Below are 14,460 nucleotides of genomic sequence, written 5' to 3'. Positions count from 1 at the left end.
TATAACTTACTGTCTACTGAAACGACTATTATAATATGATACTATGTCACACTAGCCTCAAACAAATGTCACAAACAAACAAAATTTAGGGTTAGGTTGTATAGACAAATTCATGTACTTTCGATTTCAATATCCATTCGACCAAAGTAATAAATAATTAATGCGTTAACACGCACATTTTCAATAATATCTTACTGTCTACTGCAACGACGATTTTAATATGATTCCAAGTCATTATAACCTCAAATAAATGTCACAAACAAACACAATTTAGGGTTAGGTTGTATTGAAAATCCATGCATTTCGATCTAATAACACTTGAAAGGAATTTCTGTTTATCCACAATCATTAAGTTGCTCTATAAATAGATATGATATCATCGAGATTTATGACAAAAATAACCTAGCGTAGTAAATTTTTAGTACAAGTTATGAGCCAAAACTTGGATAAAAAAATCTTAATACGAAAATCTAGTAAATGTTATGTGGATGATACTTAATGTCTTCATCTCAGTACACATTGAGATCATGTTTTGCCTGAAATAATGAACCACTGGATATTATAAAGAATTCTATCCTGGTTATGTTTATGTAGTTTTAAGGTATCATGTTTACATTGTGTAGTGGTAACATGCTTGCATTTATTGTCTACACATTTATTGTCACTTTACACACGCGCATTAAAACCATTGTAATTGAGTTGCATTGAGCAAATATAAACATTTATATATGCCACACTTTTTTGAATGCAAGAACTACTATGTTTTTATATTTCTGTGAAATGTATTGCAATGATTTTCATTTTTTACTGTTTACATAGCAAATAGAGCAATACTTGTTTAATGTAATGAGCTATTGCATTCATACGATCGTAATTGATGCACTACTTTCACATGTGTATACTTTCATTTCTATTCGTTGTTATGCCCACAATTTCCGAGCGGGGATACGTATTGACTTTTTGCTCGTCCTTCCATCTGTCTTTCCTTTCATTTGTCATATTTTTATGTCGAACGTAAATCAAAAAGTATTGTTGCTAGAGGGGTGAAACTAAATACAGATATCCTAACAACGAGACATCCTAACCGCACCTGGGTATTTTTGTTAATTATATATTTTTATAATGATTTCAATGAAAGATGACATTTGAATACCTCTTTTTTTCTCATTACAGTGTACCAAAACTAAGACAATTGTACGATCTACATATTGTGTTCTACAAAATGCCTTTCTTTTGTTTGTACAAAAAGCTCGTGTATGGTTAGATATAACGTTTATAGTGCAGTGCTTTAGATAAAACTTCTAGCTTACCACTACAATCGCACATTGCAATCTACGACATTTTACTATCATACGCAAAATGACGATTGTAACCGATTACTCAAAGTGATTATGCGCTAAACAAGTCGTGATACATCGGCTTTCTCCGGAATCAACAGTACGATGAAAAAACGTCTGCTGGTCCATATTCGCGCTACAGTACATAACAGCATTGTTACAACCCGTTTTGTAATAAAAACCCGAATTGTAATAATTATTACAAAGTGGGTTGCGATGCATTATTACATTTCGGGTTGACAATAACAACCCGTTTTGTAATAAAAACCCGAAATGTAATCAATTGTATCATGTCCATTAAATCAGAGATACAGACTTTTTTAGAAGTTTTTTTCATGTTTAAATCAGTTTTAGAGTAGGTGCTGACTGTTCCCCCGACCATTGTTCTTATAGTCTCCATCAACAAATCATGAATGTAATAATTTATTACAAAGTGGGTTGCGATGCATTATTACATTTCGGGTCGACAGTAACAATCCGTTTTGTAATAAAAACCCGAAATGTAATCAATTGTATCATATCCATTAAATCAGAGATACAGACTTTTTTTAGAAGCTTTTTTCATGTTTAAATTAGTTTAAGAGTAGGTATTGACTGTTCCCCCGACCTTTGTTCTTATAGTCTCCATCAACAAATCATGAATGTAATAATTTATTACAAAGTGGGTTGCGATGCATTATTACATTTCGGGTCGACAGTAACAACCCGTTTTGTAATAAAAACCTGAAATGTTATAAATGTTATCATGTCCATTAAATCAGAGATACATACTTTTTAGAAGTTATTTTCACGTTTAAATTAATTTTAGAGTAGGTATTGACTGTTCCCCTGACCTTTGTTCTTATAGACTCCATCAACAAATCATGAATGTAATAATTTATTACAAAGTGGGTTGCGATGCATTATTACATTTCGGGTCGACAGTAACAACCCGTTTTGTAATAAAACCCCGTAATTTAATCAATTTTATCATGTCCATTAAATCAGAGATACAGACATTTTTAGAAGTTATTTTCATGTTTAAATTAGTTTTAGAGTAGGTACTGACTGTTCTCCCGACCTTTGTTCTTATAGACTCCATCAACAAATCATAAATGCAATAATTTATTACAAAGTGGGTTGCGATGCATTATTACATTTCGGGTCGAAGGTAACAACCCGTTTTGTAATACAAACCCGAAATGTAATCAATATTATCATGTCCATTAAATCAGAGATACAGACTTTTTTAGAAGTTATTTTCATGTTTAAATTAGTTTAGAGTAGGTATTGACTGTTCCGCCGACCTTTGTTCTTATAGACTCCATCATCAAATCATGAAGTAATAATTTATTACAAAGTATCTTGCGATGCATTATTACATTTTGGGTTGACAGTAACAATCCGTTTTGTAATAAAACACCGAAATGTTATAAATTGTTCGATGTCCGATAAAGTCCGAGATATAGATTTGTTAGAATGTTGTTTCATGTTTAACAAGAAATATCTTTAAAAAAGATAAACGGCGTTGATAGTTCAATGAATGAGATCAATGATAGCGAATGTCTTTTTCTGTGCAGTTCTTAGCTGCATCACACGCAGTAAGGGATGTTACGCGGAGTTTTCGCGGCTTATTTTACATTATTACATATTGCTGGTCATAAACCGTTAGATACAAAACAGAAAACCAAAAGAAGAATGGAAGTTAAACTAAAACATACGAGTCAACCGGCCACACGCGAAGTATCCGTATTTATAGGCGCGTTCTTCGAACAAACCTGTTTTAGTGGTTTGTCGGACATTGCTATATGATTCGATTATTAACAGTATCGAGAATCATCGCGCTCATGCTTAATACATTAGTCAATATGGTGGAATAATTATTGTTAAATTAATCTAAAATAATATTTATCATTGTATTGTTGAAAACACATTAATAATCTGTTATTGACATATCTTAATTATATTGCTGAATATCTTCATTTAACATATTTCTATTCTAAAGAAAATTCCAGGTCCCCTAGTTCACGGATAGAGTCTTTATTATATAACGATTATTTTACTGGCTGCGAACTCCGGTGATGAACTGTATATAAACTCTGACTTTCACACACTGGCCGCGAATTGACCCGAAACCTCGCGGGTTGAAATGCAATGCATTAAAGTGAGGCCTCGCTTCCACTGCTCTTTATACTTTTACATGTTAACATGTTGACATGAATAAGGAAGTAAGTACTAAATATGAGAAAATAGCCATAAGTATAAACGCTTTTGCGCTGGTAATTCTCTGAAAATAAAAGGTGCACGCACAAACTGTATTTATGTCGAGAATTGATTGTAAAACTGTTCTATCTATTGAGCCTTTTCATTAGAGATAAAATTGTTTCATGCAGTATTACAGTGTTACAAAGACGCGGATATGTTTCCAATGTTTTGGTGTTATACTCAAATCAGCCAATGGAATAAATAAGTGTATTCATTCGTACCTAGCCGCGGGAAATTTTATTTGAATATTATTGGACACTTACAAAGGTCAGGTAAGGTGAAAAGCTGGCTTAATACAGCACGCCAAAAAACAATTTTGAGTAGGACTTGACTATTCACCCGACCTTCGTTCTTATACATTTCATCAAACAAACATAAATGTAATAAATTATTACTTGATGGGTTGAGATGCATTATTACACATCGGGATGACAGTAAAAGTTATTCAAACGATCTGCGAAAATATTTTCATATTTAAATATAGCGACTGACCAAATGATTTACGACGACATACATGCGTTTTCAATCTGACTTAATTCGTCGCTCATTGTGCATATACAATTATTTGTAAAGCGTCTGTACTTTCAGTTTCTATTACGATGCGAAAAATAAAAATGTCTAAGAGAGGTAGAAAGACGTCCACGATTGTTGCGCCAAAATATCAGTTGACAGTTTCAAAGATATCAGTTAACATCAGGGTTTTTAAAAATTTTCAGTGTATATCATGGACAGTTTTAGAATTAAAGATGCTATGAAACATCAGTTTATTTAAGTTAATTATGATAGTTTACAGTTTTAATGAATCAATACAAGTGTGCAGCTTCATCAGAAGTTAAGCAGCAATGACTTTAAGGTGTGCACTTTTATATTTGATTTCATCCTATTTCAAGAATGAAATCCCCCTATTTTTCAAAATCAATGGGTGAAAACCCCATTTCCCAAATAATTACCTGGGGCACTGTATAAACCATAAAACACATGTTTATTTAGTGCTTTCCGGTGGTTTATAGAGAATTAAAACTGATAATTTAACTGTTTCAAACAGTGAAAATTATCAGTGAAAGTTATCGATAATTTTCACTGTTCACTGTGAAATGACGTCCTTTTTTACGAAATGACTTCATTATTTCAGCGAAATTCTTTAGTTAAACTCTTAAACGATGTATATAAACTGTGAAAAAGAGCATAAAATAAAAAGAAAATTTGTTGGATTCGGTGGAATATCGATTTCAATTCACTCGTGATCATAGAAAATATATATTTTCACTCGTGGCTGCGATCACTCGTGAATTAAAATCGATAATTCACCGAATCCAACAAATATCCTCAATATACACGACAATAGCCTTATAATTCCTATGATAGCCTACGAATCCTCTACATAATTTTACGTCGAATACACAGTGTATACTAACTTCTAAAAGTGTAAACGTAATGTTCAAATCAAAGTAAGTAAATTATCGTCTGTAATCAGACAGTGCTCATTTTCTAAATATAAGCAAACACGTAAATGCACTATGGATACTTGTAGAACAAAATAATTAACCCGTTCTTACCTGTAAATTTACATCAAACTTAAACAATCCTTGCCTGCATACGTTCTGCTCAATACAACGGGGCGTATTTGAGGACTTTGTACCTTAATCACTAGTTGCAATAATACAACTCCCAGCTATCTCCGCGTTGCTCGTATGTACTAATTAAAGCCCAGAGCATTCAAGATAAACTACCTAAATCACCTGCTCGTTATCATTGTGTTTAGGTTACAATATACTAAATCAACATACACACCAACAACCCGGCCAACGTACACACCAACACCCCGGCCAATGTACACACCAACACCCCTGCCAACGTACACATTAACATCCCGGCCAGCGTACACACCAACACCCCAGCCAACGTACACACCAACACGCCGGCCAACGTACACACCAACACGCCGGCCAACGTACACACCAACACGCCGGCCAACGCACACACCAACACTCCGGCCAACGTACACACCCGATCAGTGGAATAAGTGTCAGGATATATGCAGAATCTGGTGTTTTTTCGAGTTATATTTTAGTAAATACAATTAATTTATTAACAAGTATGTTTTTGTTTTACAGCCCTTTTAAACGCTTTAGAACAGACCGACAGACAAACAGACCGACAGACAGACAAGTTCACTCCTATATACCCCCCCCCCTAAACTTCGTTTGTGGGGGTATAATAAGGTCGTTTTATTTGTCTATTTTTTACATTCAAAATGATTGAAGTGGACATACTAGTATATGAAAAGTTCGTTATATATTTAAAGACAGATAAATTTGCCATTGAAGTGATTTTGATGCTTAAAGGGATCTTTTCACGTTTTGGTAAATTGACAAAATTGAAAAAAGTTGTTTCAGATTCGCACATTTTCGTTTTAGTTTTGATATTTGTGAAGAAACTGTAATACTGAACATTTACCATGGTCTAATATAGCCATTATATGCATCTTTTGACGATTTAAAAACCTGAAAATTATAAAGCGTTGCAACGCGAAACGATTGAATAATTTGGAGAGTTTTTTTGTTGTCGTTTAATTTAGTCAAACTACAAAGATTGCTTATATAAAGTATAAAATACGTCAATCATACATACTTGGCAGGATGGCCGAGCGGTGTAATTGGTTTTTTACTTCAGGACTCCGGGGGTCACTGGTTCGAGCCCTGATGAGGGCTACTTTTTTTTCCCTTTTTAAAATTTTATTCTTGATTTTTTACTGGAGCTTTTTCGATCCAGTGTTTACATTTATCATTATAAAGCATTTAATTGCAAACTTTAAAACATGCCAAAATCTGTTAAAAGGCCTTTTTGGTCAATTCTATGTTCAAAATAACATAACATAACATAACATTAATTCGGCATTAAATAGCATATTGCAAATTTAAAGCCTATATACAGTATGTGTTTGAGATAGCAAAGACACGGTACATGTATTTGAGAAGTACAACACAAAATGATGTATACAAATAGTGGGTAAAACAAAAAAGAAAAAAAAAACATGTCAATATCATTCAAAGAAAAGAATCAATAAGTCATTTACATAATGAATATATAATTTCGGTGGTGAATTTCTTTTACAAAAAAAAAGTTCTCATTGTTTAAATGATCGATTATATTTTCAATGCTGGATACAATTAACAATTTCAAAATTGTTCAATTACACATACTTAGTTAAGTAACATTATTACGTAATGCTAATGCTTTAATTACAAAAAATAATGAGTAGATTTATTTAATCATTTAGCATATAACATATGTTTGCTGTCTCTTTTATGTAAATTGAATATTCTAATTGATAATGATAACATAAGAATTACATATAGAATATTCTAATTGATAATGATAACAATACACTTACATTTTCAAATTTTAAAATCATACAAAGAAGTGATCTTCTTCATTACAAATAGTCAACATAATATGAAATAATCGCACAAGCTGATTACTTTCACTCTATCCAATACAATCATTCGATCACCATAATATTTTCAACAGTAGGCAAAAGGAAATAATAATCATAGTTAATACGATTCACATATTATTGTATCTGTTTTAATAGACATACAAAAATGATGGCGTTAACAGCATATATTTTATTCTACGTGTATTGTATAATACTAAATGTTCTTGGCGGCATGTTTCACAACTGCGTCATTCCGATATGAAACGTCAGTATCGGTATATTATAATAGACCCACAGTTTCCACTACTGCGTCAAAGTTACCAAGACCATTTCATAAGAAACAGAATAGTATGTGAATAATTAAGTATAATTAATTAAGTATTTTTTTAATATTCTAGAAAGCGTGTTCCACTGTGGATCATCTTAGCGAAACACAACGAATGAAAAAAAGTGGATAATAACTGTGAAAACAAATTAATTCGTACAAAAAAAATCAAATTAATTTATTATCATGAATATAATATTTAAATATGTATTATCTTACCCCGCCTGAGGAAATATGAGGCCTTTTCTTGTGTATAACGTTAATAAAACAGAAACCTTCCCCTCATTGACTTCTTCATAGAGCATTAGTTATAGACTAGTTAACTTTTAAAAGAAATATTCATACGAGTTATTCGAGTTCTATCCTTTTCGTATGCCATTTTTATTTACAATTGAGTTAAATACATATATAATAATGTTTATTTGTCACTGACATATGTAGAAGACTTATGAATTGATCTTCCTGTAAGAGTAAGCTTAGCTACATAGCGGTTTACATACAATAGAAATGGGCCTTGCTCTGTAAAAAGGGGTTAAATGCATGTGCGTAAAGTGCCGTCCCAGATTAGCCTGTGCAGTCCACACAGGCTAATAAGGGACGACACTTTGCGCCTTTATGATATTACTCGTTTGAAGAATGTCTTTTCTTAGCAAATATCAAGTTTAGGCGGAAAGTGTCGTGCCTGATTAGCCTGTGCGGACTGCACATGCAAATCTTAACCGACACTTTACGCACATGCATTAAACTCCCTTTTCACATAGCGCGGCTCATATGTTTTATTGAACATATCGTACTGAAACAGACACCATGACTACTAGACTGACTGTACAGGTCTAGTGAAACATTACGTCGGGCCAGTGAACATTCAGTTATGTATACAGTCGGTCTCGTGTAAACTTCACATGTTACTGTAATTGTATAATTATACATGCTTCTGCATTATAAAAATAATTATGAAGACTGCTTAAATGTTAGGATGTTATATAATTATTAGCCTTGATTCAGCAAAAGCAGGGCCTTAATCAAACAAACATAGTTGTTAATTTTTACTAAGGTTAAGTTGAACAAAACAACATATAAGGTTGTAAATATCAAAGTTTTAATACAACGATATTAATAAAATATTATTTAAAGCTAATGATTGCACGACGTTGTCGCGAATTGACTAGCGAATAATTCTAATCGATGCTACAAATTGATTATACGGCCATTAATTGTTTAATTTTTGCATTGTTACGTTTTCATTGACGTGAATTTAAAATGAGTTGCACACTGAAGGCATCTTTCAAGCTTCCATTCTTAACGTAGTACAAATTGCATGTTACTTTCAGATACATGTTTTCGAGGTTACTGCAATGTTTTTATTAACGTCGTTTTTTAGTACACATCGAGCGTAAATTATAGTTTTCAATTATGACATGTAAATGTGTTTCATCATCCTGATGTAACTTAGGCAATTGCAATATCAAGGACCGACTTGTTCGTAAAAATGTTCACAAGTAGCCTACAGTATACCTACATTTCATTGCACACGGAGTACGAATACAATTACAACAGTGATTAAATCAAATAAGTCTCTCTCTGTGAAAAGGGGGTTTAATGCATGTGTGTAAATTTTCGTCCATTATTAGCCTGTGCAGTCCGTACAGGCTAATAAGGGGCGACACATTCCGCATGTATATTTTTAATTGAAGAAAGTCTCTTCAAGGCAAAAATCCAGTATAGTCATTAAGAGTCGTCCTTGATTAACCGTTTCCGACTTCTAATAGCATGGAGTGGGGCAAACATTTTTTTGTATTAACTCCCTTGAAAAACATTTTTTGGGTATACTCTGCTTATAAACATTTGTATTCAATATAATTGTTCAATTCTTGATACAACATTAATAATGTATTAAGATTAAGTACCTTTTATTATTTCAATTGTATATAAAATATTATAATATAAATGAATAGGAATTTCTATCAATTGAGTACTACTAATGCATTCGCTGATAGAATACTCTGTATTTGAACTAATCCTTTTAAGTTTATAACATCTAACTGGTCACAACTTATAAACAGAGGGTTTCATATACAAAAATGGTCGTCAGGGTCTGTAGATTTCAGAACAAGATGTCGTTTATCTGGAAAGTGCTGGAGGGCTTAGACATCCAAGATGGCCGCCGTTTTATGATTCAATTACTAATAAAGATGAATTGAATACGTCTATTGAACACCTATATGTACTGACTTTAATATCTGATAGAAGTAATCCATTGATATAGGGCTTCTACCAAACAGATCACCAAGGTCACCAAAGGTCAAGGTCATTTCATGGTCAAAATGGAAAAATAAACGAAAATTTGAGTATTGACATATCATTTTCTTTTTTAATTCAAATGCTTTACAGTTGCTGTGATATCTAACCTCTTTATTATATAGCCACATTTACAAGCTTCATTTTAAACAAAAGTAAATGCCTAAAATTGTGTTGGTAAGCATGGTAACCAAGACTACATACACTATGTGGCCATTTTCCTGGTTCGTGGAAAGTCATTTGGCATTTTAACCATCAAGTTTAACAAGTTTGCTTTTAATCTTTAATAAATACTTTAAGACTATTCAAGGCAAATGTAAAGAACTGCTATGCAGTGTTCCATGTATCATATTTATTCAACAATCAAATCCAACCAGGTATAAGTGCTTGATACAGACTCATAAACGTTATTTACAAATGTTGTAAAGTATGAGGTTTTACATTGTATTTACTAATACAAATGATGCAAATAACAAATTATGTTTTCAAGTTACAAACACTGAAAAACAACTCCTGTAAACCAGAAAGTGACTGACTGTCAAACGTCCTACTTGTTGCTTTCGGAAGTCATGGAATCCTCGTTGACTCGGCTGGCGCACTGCTGACCAACATGCGTGTCATCGCATGAGTCGTCCTTTTACCATCAACTCTTCGCTCATTCAGATTCCAGTTATCAGCAACTGCCACTACAAGCTTCCCCCTTTGGTCTCTAGGTAGTATATTGTCTGGTACAATACCACCAGAGTCTGTTATTTTGTGTGATGCTATTGGGCTGCTGATGTTAAGAATAACCGAAGATCTGGATATGAGATGGAATAAACAAGAGAGTACATATCTTTAATCAGATGGCGGCTGCCAAACACGTTGTTAAGGTGTATCCCTAAGCCCAGGTGTTTAGGGGTTGGGTTTTACGTGACAAGTGTAGTTAGGTCACAAGCAACAGCTAGACATCTTGTAATCGTCCTCTCAGAAGCTTCCTTGTAGCATTTTTGTCATGTAACCCACACACTGCCTTGTAAAGAAGAGGCTCCACAAGCTGCTTCTGATCTGACAATTTGATTTCTTCTGAAGCGTAATGGAAGTCATCAAATTTAGGATTATTCTCTATAATTCGTCTTCTCAAAATACCCATCGCCTTATGAACTGCAGCTTCATCTGTGTCGTCCTCTGACTCTGGTAGTTCATCGTATGAACACTAATTGTCATCTTGAATGACCTGTTCCATCTCATTTGACTTTCTGACCGCATCATTAATAGTCAAACTAGACAAACAAACTAGGTCAGGCTTTTCATGCTGATGAATAAGGATACTTCTGGCAATAATTTTTCAAACATGTTTTTCAAATTGGAACTTTTATAAGAGTTTGCATCATTTGAACATCCTTCTGATTCAGCAATTTCAACAAAACTTTTTTTTAATGTAGGAAAGAAAAACAACTTTTAACAACAACAATAGAATGCTCAAATTCATTTTTAATTATCTCATCAATTATTGTGTATGGAATTGTTTGGTTTTCAGAGGTGGCCTTATTGGGTGTCAGCCCGGAAAATGCATAAGTATTACACTGGTAGTATTTAGTAAAACAACCTTTTTTCTATGTAGCGAGCCTCAATGGCTACAGGATCACCATTTGGAACACTTGCCAATCTGTCAATAATTGCTACATCATTTATTGCAGTAGCAATATCTTACACTTTGCGATATATAGAGTTAGAGTCTGAAGATATACAAGTTTCAACTAGGCCAAACACAAAAAATGTGTGTATCAGGTAACCCGACCCTACCTACAATTTGGGTACCGACCCTACTTTTTTACGTCTTGTAAAAAAAAGATCTCTGAAAAAAATAGTGCCCGAAAATAACCGCGCATTTGCCACTGCCGCTTTCGTTATCAATCATCCGATTTTACGCCCGGCAATTATCGATTGCACACTATAATCCAGCGTAGAATTTCATAAATTTCCAAGGATACGCATAGTATTGTCGAGTTTGACAGACACGCTCCATTATCCGCAAAGAGTCGCTTTCGCACATTTTAATCTCTTTTGTGAAAACATCGCTGTCTACACAATAGGTCAGTAGAACCGCTAAGCGTGTTTTTTAATGGACCGGAACGTATTTCATACTCGACCTCTAAATCATTAGAACTAATGTTCTGAGCAAGTTTAATGATCATTGGACAAAATGATATGTGTTTTTAAGTGTTTACATGGTTTCCCAGACGCAAAAGAAGAAAAACCAGACCGGAATCATTTACAAACTCAGCCGAGATATCATTAAAAATGTTCTGATTGAAATTAATGATGATGGTCTTCTAGCGCGTCCACAATATATCACTATAGCCTCGAACAACTGCCTCACCTTCTTGGTTCACTATAGCCACATAAGAAAACAGCCCTACCCAACGGCGGCAATGTTTTTAAAAGGACAAGGGCCATTTTCAAACTATGCTGATATATCATTTGAAAAGAAGGTTCTATGCAAGTCTCATAATGATTGTGCAAAACATCAGACTTCTAATGTGTCACAAGGTTTGACTATACCCATGCTATAACAGCTGCTACCCCCCCTCCCGCAGACAGCCATGTTTTTAACGAACAAAAATCGTTTCCAAACGCTCTGCTGATATCATAAAAACACATGTTCTGGGTACGCTTCATGAAGATTGTGTAACACATGTTTCTTATAGTTTTAACAAGCCCTTTTTTTAATCTGACCTAGTGACGTTGTCCGAAATATCATTGCGACAAATGTGCTGAAAAAGTTTCGTGAAAATTGAGCAATCCATGTGTGCTCTGAAGTGTTAATATAATACATGATAACGAACAGACGACGCACACAATATTGTCACTAAAGGTATTCGTGAACAATGTGTACTCAGATAAGATAAAACCATTGTGCACACATCAGCAGTGAAAAAAAACAGCTTGGCGAAGAAATCAGAACATGCTATCAGTAGAAATCACTTGATGGGGATAATTGTCTTAACATTTGTGCAGAGTTAAGATTTCCCACACTTAATGATAATATCCTTGTTTTTGGAGAGCTTTTCAAACAAACTTTTCACAGGCGGCCAAATTGTTTTACCGCCTGGGATAAGTTTTATGACGTTTATCACATTTTTTTTGTCTGACTTAGGAATTAATTTCAAGCAAGGATGTATTTGGACACAACTTAAAATATAAGTCGGGTGAAATCACAGCAACATTTGCCGAACAGCGCCAACGAGCAGAAGCACACTTTTGGATCTACCTTTAATCCAATTCCAAACACACTTGGAAAAAAAATGATTAAGATGAACACGTTACTGAAAAAAAAACGCATTGTAATCGGAAGAATAACGAACAATTTGCTATAATTAATAGCATAGATAGAATTATACAAGCAATTGCGCTAGAAACCTTAAGAGTTCATCGATTAAGTACACACGCAAACATAAGTAAACATATATATCGCTTAAAGCGCTTTTGAACAGACACATTTTTTTTCTTCAAATAAAATTCGTTTCAATGAAATAAAAGACACTTTGTTTTATAAGTACTAATTATATTTAAGCAAGACTCTTTTTTCAAACGTACTACGTATATTTAAGTATGCATTCTGTACTGTGACACGCGTATCATCGAAGTTGCAAACTGTGACCTATTTTGGCACCAGCAAGCTACGACTTTTTTTAGCTTGGGTTATCAAGCAGTAGAGGGCTATAAGTATGCTGTCTTCACCATCGAATATAAACGAGTTCACTCGCATTAAGCTTTACTATTCGAATACAGTATTACTATGGGGAAAGAAACACACACGACATAATTGCAGATTATTATGATCATGTATATATGGCTTTTTTTAAGATTGAAGTCGAAGATCTGGGCAAAGTTTTGCAATAATTTAATTTGTCAACCAAGTTTTTCAAGCAATGCATTTAACCGCCCTATAATAAGTTTAAACTGAGCACTTTTAGATTACAAGATAAACGCGTTGGTTTCTGTCCACTCGAGCAAATGGAGATGATAATTTGCTCCGATTAGTGCAGATTAACTGAGGACTCTCCATATCAGGTATAATAAATAGCTTCTCATCTTTGTTTTTTACTTGTCAGGATTACGGTATCCACCGACGGTTTTGATCTTAAAGTGAGTAAAAATTATCTGTAAGTATGGACTGTTTGGGAACAATATCTTGTTGAGAACATGGATGTGTAGAATCTTGCAGAAATTAACCACTTTGTAGCATCTATTGACATCAATGTCAAGCATGTTTATACTTGGAGATTAATCTCCCATTATTAGAATTGTGCCTTATTCATGATTAAATTACATGTGCTGATATATATGTATGGAGTGTCTCATTTAAAACAAATGAACAGTTTTCGCAAGCATAATATAATAAGTACACAGGTTATCAGATAATTTGCAAGTAGAATTTTACAAGGTTTATTTAAATTCACGTTCAGGTTAAAAGTGGCAACATGCATTATTTCATTAATGTTAAATAAAAGTCAATATATCTGCCCATTAAACTCTTAACAATTGTTCCATGATTTGGAATTGGGTAAAAACTAATTAAGTTTAAACTTCATGATCGTTATACGTGATGCATTTTACGTACATAAACTACAGCTTTGTCACAAACATGACTTAACATACCCTCTCACTTCTTTGAAACAGCAAACACAATTGTGTATTGAACATCATACACTTCAGGTTATTGCCATATTTCAAGTTTCACTTCTATCGCTTGAGAAATATGGAAAAAACATCACTTCACAAACGGAGAAAATTGTATACGTTTGCCATAATAGGTTTACTATCAAGGCTAA

At 33.6% G+C, this 14,460-nt stretch overlaps 2 protein-coding genes across 5 annotated transcripts in view; one reads left to right on the top strand and one right to left on the bottom strand.

The window, feature by feature from the left end:
• Positions 1 to 5,281, bottom strand: part of LOC127837546 (uncharacterized) — a 64,762-nt gene extending 59,481 nt beyond the window's left edge. For 3 of the 4 annotated variants that reach the window (XM_052364731.1, XM_052364732.1, XM_052364730.1), the window contains exon 1: positions 177 to 334. In XM_052364731.1, coding sequence (XP_052220691.1) covers positions 177 to 235 — 59 coding nt within the window. In that variant the 5' untranslated portion in view covers positions 236 to 334. Of the gene's footprint in view, positions 1 to 176; positions 335 to 5,137 lie in introns of those variants that run through there. The other variant, XM_052364733.1, reaches the window with a different exon arrangement.
• LOC127837545 (endoplasmic reticulum transmembrane helix translocase-like) overlaps positions 1 to 14,460 on the top strand; it is a 154,968-nt gene that overhangs the window by 131,490 nt on the left and 9,018 nt on the right. The gene's annotated exons all lie outside the window — the stretch shown is intronic.

Source organism: Dreissena polymorpha, chromosome 7, assembly GCF_020536995.1.
Source record: "Dreissena polymorpha isolate Duluth1 chromosome 7, UMN_Dpol_1.0, whole genome shotgun sequence".
NCBI classification, from domain to species: Eukaryota; Metazoa; Mollusca; class Bivalvia; order Myida; family Dreissenidae; genus Dreissena; species Dreissena polymorpha.
Note: the sequence above shows the minus strand (reverse complement) of the source record. Positions and strands in the feature narration are given on the sequence as shown.